At 34.3% G+C, this 14813-nt stretch overlaps 1 protein-coding gene across 3 annotated transcripts; it reads right to left on the bottom strand.

Annotated features, from left to right (window-relative positions):
* Positions 1-2563: 2563 nt before the first annotated feature.
* On the bottom strand, positions 2564-14019 carry LOC109209023 (acyl-coenzyme A oxidase 3, peroxisomal). 3 transcript variants are annotated; one of them, XM_019372185.1, is made up of 13 exons: positions 9115-9753; positions 6958-7075; positions 6752-6859; positions 6462-6634; positions 6257-6356; positions 5869-5943; positions 5632-5762; positions 5162-5297; positions 4962-5081; positions 3978-4124; positions 3795-3899; positions 3601-3702; positions 2564-3051 (listed from the first exon to the last, which is right to left on the bottom strand). In XM_019372185.1, the coding sequence occupies exons 1-13, from the start codon at positions 9621-9623 to the stop codon at positions 2803-2805; spliced, it is 2073 nt and encodes a 690-aa protein (XP_019227730.1). In that variant the 5' UTR covers positions 9624-9753; the 3' UTR covers positions 2564-2802. The 3 variants fall into 3 exon arrangements, with proteins under 3 accessions (XP_019227730.1, XP_019227731.1, XP_019227733.1); XM_019372186.1 differs by lacking the exon at positions 9115-9753 and adding an exon at positions 13388-14019 and having other exon boundaries at positions 2716-3051; XM_019372188.1 differs by lacking the exon at positions 9115-9753 and adding an exon at positions 10621-11178 and having other exon boundaries at positions 2716-3051.
* Between the last annotated feature and the right edge of the window lie 794 nt (positions 14020-14813).

Here is a 14813-nt window from a genome sequence, read left to right as displayed (position 1 = left end):
AGTGCAGCTATTAAGTTTATTCATGTTGAAGATGAAAAAATGAGTTAATATTTATTATTTGTGATAATTTTAATAAATTTTTATACATATTTGGTACACCATATTCGTTCAAGTATTTACACTATTACTTTTTCTCTAAGTTTAGATTATTGAGTCAAGTTTTTTTTCCAGTAAAAGTGACAACGGTACTCTGCTATCATATTACCCTATACGTGAACGTGACAAATTAGACAGGATTTTTTTTTTTAATGTATATATATTAGAGGTTTAATTCCCTTAGCTTTTACGCGTTTTCACTTTTTTTCTCGAATTTCCTGAGTAAAAATCTCATCTCCGTACTTTCTACACCTAGATTATTTTGCTAGAGCAAACACTTGTCACCACGAGCATCCCATGTAAGAGTGTATATAGGTTGGGTTGGTTTGAGTTTTTTAATTACCAAATCAAACCAAATTTGTAGGATTATTAAATCTATGACCAAATTAAATTCTTGGTAAAGTCTTCATAGCACAAAACATATAACTTGTGCTCTAAATATTTCTTTAATCCTAATAAGATACAACTATATGAGGTGTTTCTCCAGAAAATAATTCAAAATATGAGATATGTCATGTCATTATCCTAAAATATTCAACAATATAGATAATAAAATCGTATAAAATAAATATTTGCTAATTAATAAGCCATAACAAAAATAAATATAATCTAAAAGTACTAGGTCATGCTAAAATAAGTACGACTAAAAAGTACTTTAATTACATGACTAATAGGAAAATAAAAATAGGCTATGCATTTTTATCTAAATCTTGCAACACTAAAAAAAAATAGATATCCAAACACTATCATTCCTAGTATTAAATTGAATATCTTTTATTAGCAATAGTATTGATTTGATTTTGGTTTGAACTTTTGTTAACATTATTTAAGTTACTAACATTTAAGGGCTATAAAATTTATTAGAGCATTCAAAAAATTTAAGTCCAAACTTGAATTAACACGTTAAAAGATTAAATTATGAAAAATTTTCAAGAAATATTTATAAATTATATTATAATAAGTATTTTTATGTATTAAATATATTCAAAATTTCGGGTTAGTTTGATTTCGATTTGACTTTTTTTTGTTAAAATCAAACCAAACCAATTATTGTCAAGTTTTTTTTTCCCAACACAAAACCAAATCAAAGCGAACCATAATCGAATTTTTTTTTCTCGGCTTGACTCTGATTAGGTTTAATTCGATTTGTCGGTTTTCTTTGAACACCCCTAATCCCTAATCCGCAGGTTAATAGCAAGTAATTTTCAAATATATGATTGGCAATTTATAAGTTTCCAGTGACAATCATGTTTTAATTTCCATTCTAACTGTCTGCAGAACTCAGTTTAGGATATTTATGCTCAAGAACATTGCCTCCACGTGACTATGAACCCCGTTTGGATAAGTTTATTTTAAATAATTTTTAAGCATAAGCCATAAATTAAGAATTTTAACTTTTGACTTTTAGCTTATTTTTATTATTTTAGCTTAAAAAATATTTTTTTACTTTATTCAAAGACTACAAAATAATTTAAAAACTATTTTAGTTGAAAAACAATTAAAATAAGCCGATCCAAACGAGACTCTATGTCAACAAAGGACAGCCCCAATAAAGAACAACAAAGGAAGTATTTTGGTGTTCAAAATTCCACCAACTCAAAATAGTTGTTGAACATTCACCTCATCTCTAACATGTGTAGTAACGGTAAGTACTCTTTCTTTTTTAATCAGAGATCTTGGATTTAAACCCTGAATATTTAGTCGTCTTTGTTAGGGAATACATTACCCCTCAATTTAGAATTTTCCGACTTGAACCGGATGAGAAAAAAAAAAAAAAAAAAAAAAAAAAAAAAAAAAAAAACATATGGTACACTAGCTATGTTGGCAACATAGCTCGTGTAGTTACTAGATTTGTAATTAAATAATATATATTTAATGAATTTTCTAATATAAAATACTACGTCTAAGCAAAAGCTACTGGACTCCACCCCTGTCCACCTCTTCTGGCAGCCCAAAGCAACCCAAAATACTCAAAACAATACAATAACAACCCAACCACCAGATTTAATCCCCAAATACCTACCAAAATTTTCTTATGACACAGAAAAAGGCAAATGCAAATATACACATCCTTGGTACTTAACAAGGCAAATGCAGTTTCATTCAAATGACAAGAAATCTTAATGAGAATGTTAAACGCATTCCCAACTACACAGGCGAACACGTGCGCATGTGTGCGCTTAAACACGTCGTATTCCCAACTACACAGGCGAATACGTGCGCGTGTGTGCACAACACAGAGCATCTATAACATACCAGTGGATCAAACAACTCTTTGTTTACAACAACAACAAACCCAGTGTAATCCCAGAACAGGGGGTAGTATGTACGCAACCTTACCCCTACTTTATGCAGGTAGAGAGGTTATTTGCGATAGACCCTCGACTTAATGTACTCATTAAACAACACTTTGTTTATGAGTAACAGCATCCGTCCTTTGACTGAACAAAAATCACATACAGAGAGATAGAGAGACCATATGTAACATACCAGTGGATCAAACAACACTTTGTTTATGAGTAAAAGTATCCATCCTTTGACGAAAAAAAAAGTATCTATCCTTTAATGATGCAACAGAAAAGTCGAAATATACTTAATTCTTTGAAAAACAATGCAACATTAAAGAGTTATTCATGGCAAGCACTTTGCAAGAATAGACCATGGTTGTGACAATCTTTACTCCCTGTAGTTTGTATGTGTAGCGAGCTAGTTTTGTTCAGAAGACCAAACATTGGCTTCAACCCAATTGAAAGCTATAGGGCCCAAGAAAGCATCGGGTATGCCGAAAGAACTGACCAAGGAAAGTGCATGTGGCCTTAGTTCACTGCAGAGATTCGCAACTTCTTTTCTCACTGCGGCAGCATTGTCCGTTGACAAGTATCCGTATCGGAGGAATGCAGCATCCTCTTCTAGCGTGGCCAAAACATACATCGATCTCACGAGACCCAAAATATTCTGCAAGAGAAAACCACACCACAGTTGCACACGACATGTTTTTCAAGTCTTGCCAACTACTATTGCTTAAACTTTAAAAAGCCACGATAAATTTCATTTGCATAACATTTGAAAACTCAATCTCATATTTTATACTCCCTCTATCCTAATTTATGTGGCACTCTTTCCTTTTTAGTCTGTCCAAAAAGAATGTCATCTTTCTTTACTAAGAAAGAATTAACTTTAAATTCCACTTTTATCCTTAATGAGATGATTTATAACCACACAAATATCTAAGACTTGTTTTAGACCACAAGTTTCAAAAATCTTTTTTTTTTCTTCTTAAACTCCGTGCCTAGTCAGACGATGCTACATAAATTGGGACAGAGGGAGATTAGTTTATGCGCTCAAAGCAACACTCTGATTGTTTTCATTACTAAGTCTACTTGTCCTACCTCCATAGTTAATTATTTTTGTGTCTACGGACTATTCCATTTTCACATTCACATCCACGTAGAACATTACTCTGGTATCATTATAAAAATGAACTAGAAGACATTTGTTCAGTACCTTAAGGGGGCCAGATGTGACAGATGCCTCTGCCTCGAGGAAAGTATGCAGAACTGCTCGGTCTGAGAAGGCTCTCCCAAGGTCTTCAGCGAGCTGATAATCCTGTGAAGGGGAAAAAAATAAACCGATTTGTTATATGCAAGCACCCAATACAAATGGGATTAAGAGAAGAGCAAAAGAAAGAGTACGCTTACCAAAGTAAAAGCATATTCTTTGCTTTTTCCCTGTGACTGGCATAATGAAATTTCAGCAGCAAAACGTTCCAACAGGTCTCGTTCTCGTAGGCAGAATATGTCGTTCTGGAAAGAAAGGCAGTCAAAACTACTGACCTGCTAAATTATTCATCTAAAATGAAAAAGAAACAAAAGCTTCGTTACCTGGAACTGGGCTTGCCTCATTGTGGAACTTGTGAGTTGTGAAGGTACGACGGGACGAGAGTCGTTCATGTGTTCTAATCCCAATCCTTTGAACGGCTTCTTACTCCTTTTGGCTGTCACATATTCCCCAAGAAGTGCCTTGCTAACCTGCCATTATAAGTTTCCCATTGAACATCAAAGTTACACGGTGGCTATGTAAAGATCAACAATAAACACATTTTCGAGATATCCTTATGCACTCTCAAGATCCATTAATTAATGCGAAGAGTAGGTGCAGAGTGTGTAGAGTTATTGAGCTAAATCAATTAATGATATAACCTTCTATTGCAATGAGATAAGAAAACGAGTGAAATTTCTCCTTGCACCTAATGCTGAAAAGAAGGAAAGGCCAAACACTTTGGCCTAACGGGAATGAGCAACGAGAAATGAGAAGATGAGGTGCACCAGGCACCCCCATTGATTGAGAAAGATGGGTAAAAGGTTTTGGGCCTGTAGTTATCCCCGTCTCCCCTTAGTCGGGCCGCACTTGTGGAGGGTGCACCACCACAAATCAGGGCTTGAAGCTCTCAATTTACCAACAAGCCGAGAGCTGATGGCTGTTGGACACGACTACTATCAAAAAGCTCCTATGAAGATGAATATTTCACATGGAGCAGTGTGCACCTTTTCTCTATCCTTTTCGGGGTAGGGGTAAGGTCTGCGTACACTCTACTCTCCCCAGACCCCACTAGTGAGATTTTATTGGGTATGTTGTTGTTGTTGTTGAGCAGTGTGCACCTTTATGTTGGGCGTTCTTCGGTCGTGCGACCCAGCGGCTTATGTATCTATGATCTTCAACTTTTAAAGTCAAGAACCACATGTGCACGCGAGTGTGTTAAAGAAGATTCATGCTAGCAAAATGTTACCAATTCTATTTTATCCGACTCAGAAGAGACTACATATGAAAAATACTTTGTAAAACAAATAGTAGCATTTTAACCATACCTGTTGCATAAGAACATTGTTGTCACCCTCGAAAGTAGACTGCACATCAAATTCACCTTTCAGCTGGCCAACCCGATTTTCAGTCTTCAACCCTTGGCCTCCACAGGCTTCACGACATTCCTGATTCAACATATAAAAATTTTTTGGAGTCTGGAACAAAGTTAAATCGGTAACAATCCAAGTTTTCTTGTGCATACTACCTGAAGAGTTCGCATGTTATGCCAACTTGCCGTAGCTTTGAATGCACTTGAAATAACATGAATAACTTTGTTCATCTCAGGTGTCCTCTTGACATAAATCTTTTTCAAGTAGTTAGAAGCAAAGCTCATAGCATATCTGTAAATGCGGACCACATTATGAAAAAGCTCATGATAAAACAAGTGTCAACTAGCAGAGATAGAAGAATTTGCACACAACTTATAACCAGAAAGTTAACTGCGGAGCGAAAAAATATGGACATTAGAAAGGTTAACACCAGTTTACAAGAGAAAAGAATAAATAGTTTTGGGTTATTTTATCGATGTATCTCATGTTGACAGAAACAAAACAAAGGGGGAAAACCATAAACTAAAGAATGATAGTACGAATGCATGTCTTTCGATTTCTCATGAACATGAAGAGATTAATCCATGGTAGAATAGGAAATTAGTGCAATTCGGTGAGCATTTACGTTTTTGCAAGAAGAGGAAGAAGTCGTCGTTGATGACTTGGATAATCGAGTATAAGAACTTCTGGTCCATTAGGAGTAACTGAAAATGCTCTCCTTGTCAGCGAGTATCTTAATGCAGTCGCCAAACCAATCTGACCAAGCAGGACAAGAAGATAAGACGCCACGAAAATATTTTTTTGGGTAGCGTATGACTGACAAACAAAATGTTTGAGCAGAAGCAATTGTTGCTTGTCATACCTTTGCTGAGTAAGTTGCACTAACTGCGATTGTCACACGACCAGATGTCAAAGGGGCCATAAATGCTGCAAATCTCTGAGAACAAAATTGTTAAAAGTTGGTTAGCTACCGAACATTTTCCAAAACATCCCAAAATTCAAATAATATAACATTGATGACGGAAAAGGCAAGGCAAGAGGAGCTTAAAGCTGCAACAGATTTAGTCACCGAGTCTCAGATTACAAACTGATGCATTATCTTTCTCATCAACATTTCTTGACGAGCTTTCAAAACTGTAACCTTTTCCTACTATAGATCATAAAGAATCACTAATAGATAAAGATATCCATATTATGATTAGCACGACAAAAAAAGCTGCGAATCATTGCCTAAAATGAATTAAGTTTACCTGGTCGGGGTCCTTAATAGCAGTAAGATATTTCCCATCTGGAGAAACATCCGCCACTGAATTTAACAAATTTTCTCTGGGTACCCGGACATTGTCAAACCTGGAAAATGCAATTTCACTAAGTGCTTAGCTCCTAACCGCCAAAATGAATTTTAATACAGTTTCACTGTACTTAAAGCTAAGTTCAAGTACAGCTCATCTTTACCAGATTCTGCCATTGTCAACCCCATTCAAGCCAATCTTGTGACCGCAATCAGCTATACGTATGTTTGGACAAATGTTGCCATTTGCATCTCTGATTTGCGCGATAAAAGCATGGACACCTTGATTTTTTCCGTCAATGTGTAGCTGAGAGAAAACTACTGTATGCGTTGCATGCTACAATACGGTCAAGAGAAATGATGTCAATTTAGAAAAATTAATAAGTAGACAAACTAAAAACACCAGTCAAATAAACACGCCGAACGGCTTTCGAGAAGAGGGTAGTGTAGTTACATTAGCTGCACCGCCAATCCAATACTTCTGAGCTGATTCACATGGAGTGTTTATTACAAACTCTCCTGTGCTTGAATCATAGGTTGTGACTGTTTCAATACCTCGAACCTGAACAGTAATTGCAAAGGAATTCAGTTAGAATTACAGAGCCAATGAACAATCATTTGCCGAATAAAGTCGTATATAATTAAAGAACCTTCACCTACATTACTTCCATGTCCCAACTCTGTCATAGCAAAGCAACCCTTAACCACGTAATTCTCTGTGTCCCTCAACCACTTATCATGATGTCGTTGGGTACCAAAAAACTTGATTGCACCACCCCTGAATCAATACACCAAAAAGCTCAATGATATTCCGGTTACCTGGAATTCTAAGTTATGCAGAATAACCAACAAATCAAGATTGTCCCTACGAGAAATTTACCTACTATGGTTTTTCAGTTCTTATTCTTATTCCAAAATTATCTGTTTCTTGCATTCGGTTGACGACCAACACAAAAAGAGTCCAATGCATGTGACCAAACAAGATCGTCTGCACCAGATATTCCAAGGTCTACTTAGGTGTTTCTTATTCTTTTTCCACATTTACCTTTTTACTGTAGGTTGATGACTGGGAAAAATGGTCCAATTATGATGAGTCTCTTAAATAGATACAGAGGATTCATGTAGCTGTCTCAACTAATTCGGAATACATAGCAACAACCAAGGTAGTATAATTCATCAGTCAGAAAAAGGAAACATAAAAGTGCGAATAGATTGTGACACACTAGACAAACATGTTAAAAGGACACCACCAACTCGATATTTAATATATTTCAAAGGAGAATCTAAGATATTCAGTGAATTGATAGAATTGAAGAACTCTAGAATGAGAATTCTGGACTGAGAAGCCTAGAAGTACTCTAAATATGAGTGGTGTAATTCTAGAATAGTACCTCCACTAGATCCTCCCATGACCACCTATAAATAGAGGTGGTCATTCCAGTTGTCAGTGTGCAACAAAGTGTGAGAACAAAAGCGTGTAAGAAAGAGTGGAAGTGAGAGAGAAAAATAAAAGAAAAAAGAGTGAAAGTGAGAGTTAAGACGTAAAGGCTATGTATGTTCTCACTACAATGATCGAAGATGGATTCTAGCAGCGGATAAGAAGCTTAGGACACACTTGCGACCATTTGTACGAAGAAAAACATGCGAAATTACGAAGGCTTGAAAATGAGCTTTTGTCAATCTCGCAACAGCACATGACGATTAGTCAACATTACTCGAATGTTAAATACTTTATGTGATGATATACCAAAACTGGATTTAGATAATGCTATCACAAGGATGAAGAGAATTATCATTCCTGGTTTGAGGCCAGAGCATAAAGTCATGGTCACAGCCACACACGGGTGGGTCACAGAATCATCTTTATCTGAATTAGAATCAGCAAATGAAGAGACTTGGAGAAGTCATTACAAGCCTTTTTATATAAGATGAAGAAAATGCTCCTCAGTAAAAAGGCAAAACTATAAATTTCAAGACAGAAGAAATGGTTGATCAATCAACAAACAAAGCTACAGAAAAAGGGATGAGGAAACAACCTCACAACCAAGGAGAGGACAGAGAATCAACATAAATGAAGCCAGCGAGCCAACAAGCAGGCAAATCAATGCTTCAACAATCGGGGATAAGTGTTAAAATTGTGGGAAGAAAGGACACTACGACAGAGGCTATCGTTAAAGAAAGTTAATTGTAACACAACCACTTCTACCCAAATAATCAATATAAGGGAGAAGATTGGGAATTTGGGACCTCTTAAGCAGTTAAAGAAAGCAATTGACAGGAAGAGACTGTCACCTCTCACTTTGCCGAACCAGAAAAGGCACAATCACTTGCAACTGTAAGTGAGATACTAGTCAATTATGAACATGATTGGATTGTTCATTCAGGTGTTCCATATCACATGACTAGTGATGAGAAAAAAAACTGATCAACAGGAGCGAATATAAGGGCGATCGAGTGGTGACGGCGATAATTCAAGAATGCCAATACTCACATTAGCAAGACTTTCGTGCCTTGTTACCAGTGGCCCCTTAGCTTCTTCAGGGATTTACTTACTTTATATATTGATATCCCTCAATAAAAATCATGGCTCTGCCACTGCTTGTAACAGCTCATGACAAGTACAACTTCGGAATTACCACGTCCTAGGTATAAAGAAGAACTTATTATATGCGTCGCAACTAACAAAATCAGGCAACTAGAGTATATGTGGAAGAAAATAATTGTGTGTAAAAGATTTACTAAAAGATTGAACATGGTCCATAGTTTGCAATACTAAAACTAAGTTGTGATCAACTAATCGCTCTTAACGAAACATACCATAAGAAAAAATGGACGCCGATTTTGACAGAAAGAGAATGATCAAAGATGCTAACAACATCAATAAAAGCAAGTTTCCTCAACTCATCGTCTGGTCCATTACCAGTAAGCCAACCTTTAAAAACACCATGTTCAAGAAGATACTCAATTCTCCTCATAGTAATTTCCCTTTGCTGTTCTTTTGATTGGTTATAGTCAGGGCAAACAAATACTTTACCACCCCGTATTTTTGGATTAAAAAGATTGCTTTGTAACATTAAACCAAAAAGCCAGTCCTTGTCCTCTAAATTATGATCATCCAAAAGTTTTCTCATTTCTTTTATGTCAAAAACAGCAAATGTTTCTGAAAATTCAGGTGGGTTGTAACTGAGACATGGGAATGATTGGAGTATTGAATTTGGTGTTGGATTTTCTTGGTTTAGGTGTCTGCTAAGGACTTTTGTTCTGAAATTCACTTTTTCCATTGAAGAAGAATAAGATGATGATGAAGAAAAATGGGAATTTTCCATTGTTAAGAAATCAAGAAACTGATGAAAAAAGAAGAGGAATTTGCAAACTGTATAATTGAATTTGAAGAGAAGTTTCGTGAGAAAATAGTGGATCTTGAGTTATAAGGTTCAAATATGAGTATGGTAGTGTGAAGTCTAAATGTCTGCCTAATTGGTCCTAAAGTCAAATTAATTTAATGGTTAAGATATTACTATTATACTTAGTATAGAGAATCTTAGTACGGAAAAGACTTAAAGTTATTACATTCATGTTTACATTAAACCACATACAGTTATCATGGATAAATGATAAACTAATGTGAGAATAGATAATTATTAATCATAATTAAATGATAAAATGTATAAAATGATAAAAACATGTCATGTATTTATTAGTTTGATGAAATCACTGTGCGGGAGTAACTTTTTTTTTCTTTTCATTTTGGTAATCTCTCAAGTCCTATTAGTCATTTTGGCTACATTTGACGAAAACAAGCAATGATTTATTACTTTATTTTTCAAATATATCCTTAGTGCTTCAATAAGTACAGTGTTTCGTTTATTATTTCTTAAGGGACGTCAAAAATCCAAAGTGGACAACTAAAAGTGAACGGAGGGAGTACAAAATTTACTTACTACACACTTAATCCCTTGAACCAAATGGCCCTTAAAGACTCACAATTTATAATACATGTTCTACGGGAAAAGTTATTCTGGGATTATAATGATGGGATTATAATACATGAATTATTTAGTAAACATTTTTTTATTGGAAGAGCCTTGAAGAAGGGCATCTTTGTTATTTTAGTGTTTATCTCGGGATTAATTAACCCGAGATTATTATCTCACCCTCAATGGGGATAGAATAATATCCAGTTGTGAAATTAATTAATTCCAAGATTGCTAAGACTAGAAAAAAAAATTCAACCAAACACGGGATAAAATAATCCTGCATCTAATTTCGAGATTATTATTCCTTATCCCACCTACCAAACGACCCCTTAGGAAATAAACATACCATAAGAAAAAATGGACGCCGATCTTGATTTTAAGAGAATGATCAAAGATGCCAATAACATCTACAAAATCAAATTTCCTCAACTCATCTTCAGGTCCTTTACCAGTTAGCCACCTTTCAAAAACACCATTTTGCAAAAGATAGCCAATTCTCCTCATAGTAATTTCCCTTTGCTGTTCCTTAGATTGGTTATAGTCAGGTTGAACAAATACTTTGCCACCCCTTATTTTTGAGTTAAAAAGATTACTTTGCAACATTAGACCAAAAAGCCAGTCCCTTTCTTGCAAATTATAACCATCTAAAAGTTTTCTCATTTCTTTTATGTCAAAAACAGAAGATGGTTCTGAAAATTCAGGTGGATTGTAACTGAGACATGGGAAAGATTGGAGTAATGAATAATTGAATGTTGGATTTTCTTGGTTTAGGTGTTTGCTAATGACTTTTGTTCTAAAGTTCACTGTCTCCATTGAAGAAGATGAAAAATGGGAATTTTTCATTTTGTTGAATGATTTGAATAGATGATTAATTGTATAGGAAATCAAGAAAACTGAGAAGAAAAAGAGAACATTTAAGGAAATGCAATTAATGTTGGATTCTTACAATATTATAGTTATGAAATGTTCTGATATATTTAGTTATGAAATCTGTTGAGGTAGGATCCAACTGATCTATTTCCTTTGTACAAGTTCTAAAAGGTGTTTATCTACTTACCCCATTTGTCCCAATTTTATGTGATATTTTTTGTTTTTCGAGATTCAAACTATTTAATTTTGATTGTGTATTTGAACATAGAATCTTTAAAGTTTCTGAAATAAAATATATATATTCAATAACTACACAAAAAAGTACTACTATAAGTTACAAAATTAATAATTCAAATATTTAACATGAAAAATAACGGTCAAAGAATAACTCGTTAGATTTTCGAAATCCGAATACAAAATGAGATGGAGGGAGTACCAAAAAATGCAATAGAGTGAGTTGTTTAATTTGGCAACCTATGTTGGACGTATCTACTTTTTGTTTTGGGAAAGTATTTAAATATCAAATTATTTTTAAGATTGTAAAGGGCTTTAACAAGAAATTATAATTTCTCCCATGTGATGGGCCATTGAACATTACTGACAGTTTCTATCTTTTATTGGCATATGTGTAATCAGATGAGTATTTTTTGTAATCTCTATCTCTTCTTTATTCTATATTTTTCCAAGATTGGTTTTATCACTTTATCTTACCATTGAATGAATCAACCTAAAATGAGAATGATATTCTGTTTACCTACTACCAAAAAACCTCTTAAATAAGGAGGCATTAAAACCAGGGCGTGGAGCTAGAGTTTGGTACCAGTGTGGAAGGCAGAATTTTCGCTAAGAGTTTAAAAAAAGAAAAAATTAGAAATTAAAAAAGAATTATGGCTGATAGGAATTGAATCAACGACATTACAATTTTGAACTCCCTTAACCACTAAGCTACACTTTCGGTTTGTGTTAAGGTGATTCAAAAAATAAAATATAGAGGTACAAACCAAAATTTCGCCTTATACGTACAGAGTAATTTTCTTGGCGAAGGGCAGTGGCGGATCCAAAATTTTCATTAAGAGGTGTCAAAATATATAAAAGTAAACATATCAGAAAATCAAGGGGAGTTAGAGGGTGTTTGGCTAAGCTTATAAGCTGGTCAAACTGGCTGATAAGCACTTTTTGGCTTATCTACGCGTTTGGTAAAATTAAAAGTGCTTATAAGTTAAGTGCTTATAAGCCAAAAGCCATAAGTTGGTCTCCCCCAACTTATCAAATTTCAGCTTATAAGCAGTTTAAGTTTGACCAAAATATTTACGGTTCTATCCCTAAAATACTTCTTTTTAAAACAAAACTCTTCATATGCCCGGTTCTTTAGCTACATATTATTAATTTCAGCACTTTTATCCAAACACGTAACTGCTTATTTTTTAAATCAGTTTCAGCACTTAAAAGTGCTTTTCAGCACCTAAGCTTATCAGCTACTCTAAATCAGCTAAGCCAAACGGGCTCTTAATATATAATATATGTACATATATTTTTTTTACCTACCTACACAGGTATTTTTCCCGCGAAGGGGTGTCATTTGACACCCCTTCTTATAAGGTGGCTCCGCCACCGGCAAAGGGGCTTCAGGTGAACCTCCTTCCGCTCCCAAAATTCGCCCCTGCTTCATACGCAGTTTCGGCCGAACCCAGTAGCTTTGTTCAATTGTATTTAGCTTTAAAAATTTATTAAATATTTATAAATTCTTAACTTAGAATCCAGTAATTTAAAGGACTAAAATCTCGACCTCATAAATTTAAATTTTGGTTCCGACTCTAATTAAAACCTTTCCTACCGAGATTTATATGATGGGTTCTGAACAACTTATGATAGAAGATTAAAAAAAAAAAAAAATTGCTTACATGAGAGACTAAGTATAACAAGTTATGTAATGCAACCAAACCAATCAAGATTGTCCCTAGTGGCAATTTAATATATTTAGGTTTTTCTTATTCTTATTCTAAAATAATAAGTCAATTCATATATCTGACCCCAACTAATCCAAAAAAAAAAAAAAGATTTGAAGTCATATATACAAGTGTAATGACTTTTTTACCCTTCACTTACTAAATTTCAACATGTGAGAGCTGATTAGTTACTTGTTTTAGCTTATTTCTTAAATGTTTATCAAAGAAATTTACTTATAGTTACCTAATGGGTAAATATTTTTGAATTTATCACCAATAAAAAATTGAGAAACATACCATAGGAAAAAATGGACACCAATCTTGATAGCAAGAGAATGATCAAATATTCCAACCACATCCACTAGAGCCAATTTCCTAAACTCATCTTCAGGTCCTTTACCAGTTAGCCACCTTTCAAAAACACCATTTTGCATAAGATAGCCAATTCTCCTCATAGTAATTTCCCTTTGTTGTTCTTTAGATTGGTTATAATCAGGTTGAACAAATACTTTACCACCTCTTAATTTTGGGTTAAAAAGATTACTTTGCAACATTAGACCAAATAGCCAGTCTCTTTCTTGCAAATTATGACCATCCATAAGTTTTCTCATTTCTTTTGTGTCAAAAACAGAAGATGGTTCTGAAAATTCAGGTGGGTTGTAGCTCAGACATGGGAAAGATTGGAGTATTGAATTAATGGGTGTTGGGTTTTCTTGGTTTAAGTGTCTGCTTAGAATTTTTGTTCTGAAATTCACTTTTTCCATTGAAGAAGATGAAAAATTGGAATTTTCCATTGTTGAGAAATGAATAAGAAATCAAGAAAACAGAGAGAAAACGAGGGGGGGAAAGGGAGAAAGATTTTGAGATTTTTTTTGTGAAAAGTCTTGTGATAGAGTGGATCTAACGTGAGAAGAAAAATTAAGTTTAAATACATGAGGAAAGCATAAGCTTCCAGAAGGCTAAAGTACGTTGGACTGGTGTGGCAGTGTGAAAATTCACACATTTAGTCTAAACATCTACCAAATTGGTCAAAAACATTAGTCGTTTAAGTAAGTTAAATTTGTTTTAAAATATTTAAGCATAATTCGGTACGCAAAGCATTTCGTATTTACGTAGGATTTAGAAAAGAATGTACCTTAAGAGGTAGGTTGTAGGCAACATACTCTAATGCAAGCATTAATGACTAATTCTAGCAGGGGTGGATATACTTTGCAGCAAGCGGTATCACTTGACACCGCTTCATCAGAATTTTTATTAAATATGTATATATATATAGATAGTATACAAAATGAAAATATTGAGTATAAATATAAAAATTGATACTGCTTTTCGTTATAGTGATTTATTTATTTATTCATATTTTTTTTCAAAATTTGATAATGCTTACCACAAATCCTGCATACGCCCCTGAATTTTATGGTTCGAACCCGTAATTTATAGGTCACATGAAGACAACTTTATTCATTTTTTAACTTTTTTCATTTTCATCATAAATGGAAGACAATCTGCATTTATAGAGATTTCAACCAATTTATGATGTGTAAAAGTTTTTTTTTTTTTGTTGTGTTAAGTGGTTACATTAAAAGGTTTTTATCTTATGTTTTCATTTGTTGAACAACAATCGATTTCTATTACACTCTTATTTAGTGGCGGAACCACTATTTGTTCAGGGGGAGGAGATTCAATTGACAGCTCTTCGTCATAAAATTAAATGTTGAAAGTT

The sequence above is a fragment of the Nicotiana attenuata genome, unplaced genomic scaffold (genome assembly GCF_001879085.1).
Source record: "Nicotiana attenuata strain UT unplaced genomic scaffold, NIATTr2, whole genome shotgun sequence".
Classification (NCBI taxonomy): domain Eukaryota; kingdom Viridiplantae; phylum Streptophyta; class Magnoliopsida; order Solanales; family Solanaceae; genus Nicotiana; species Nicotiana attenuata.
The sequence above is the reverse complement of the archived record's forward strand: the minus strand, read 5'-3'. Positions and strand labels throughout refer to the sequence as shown.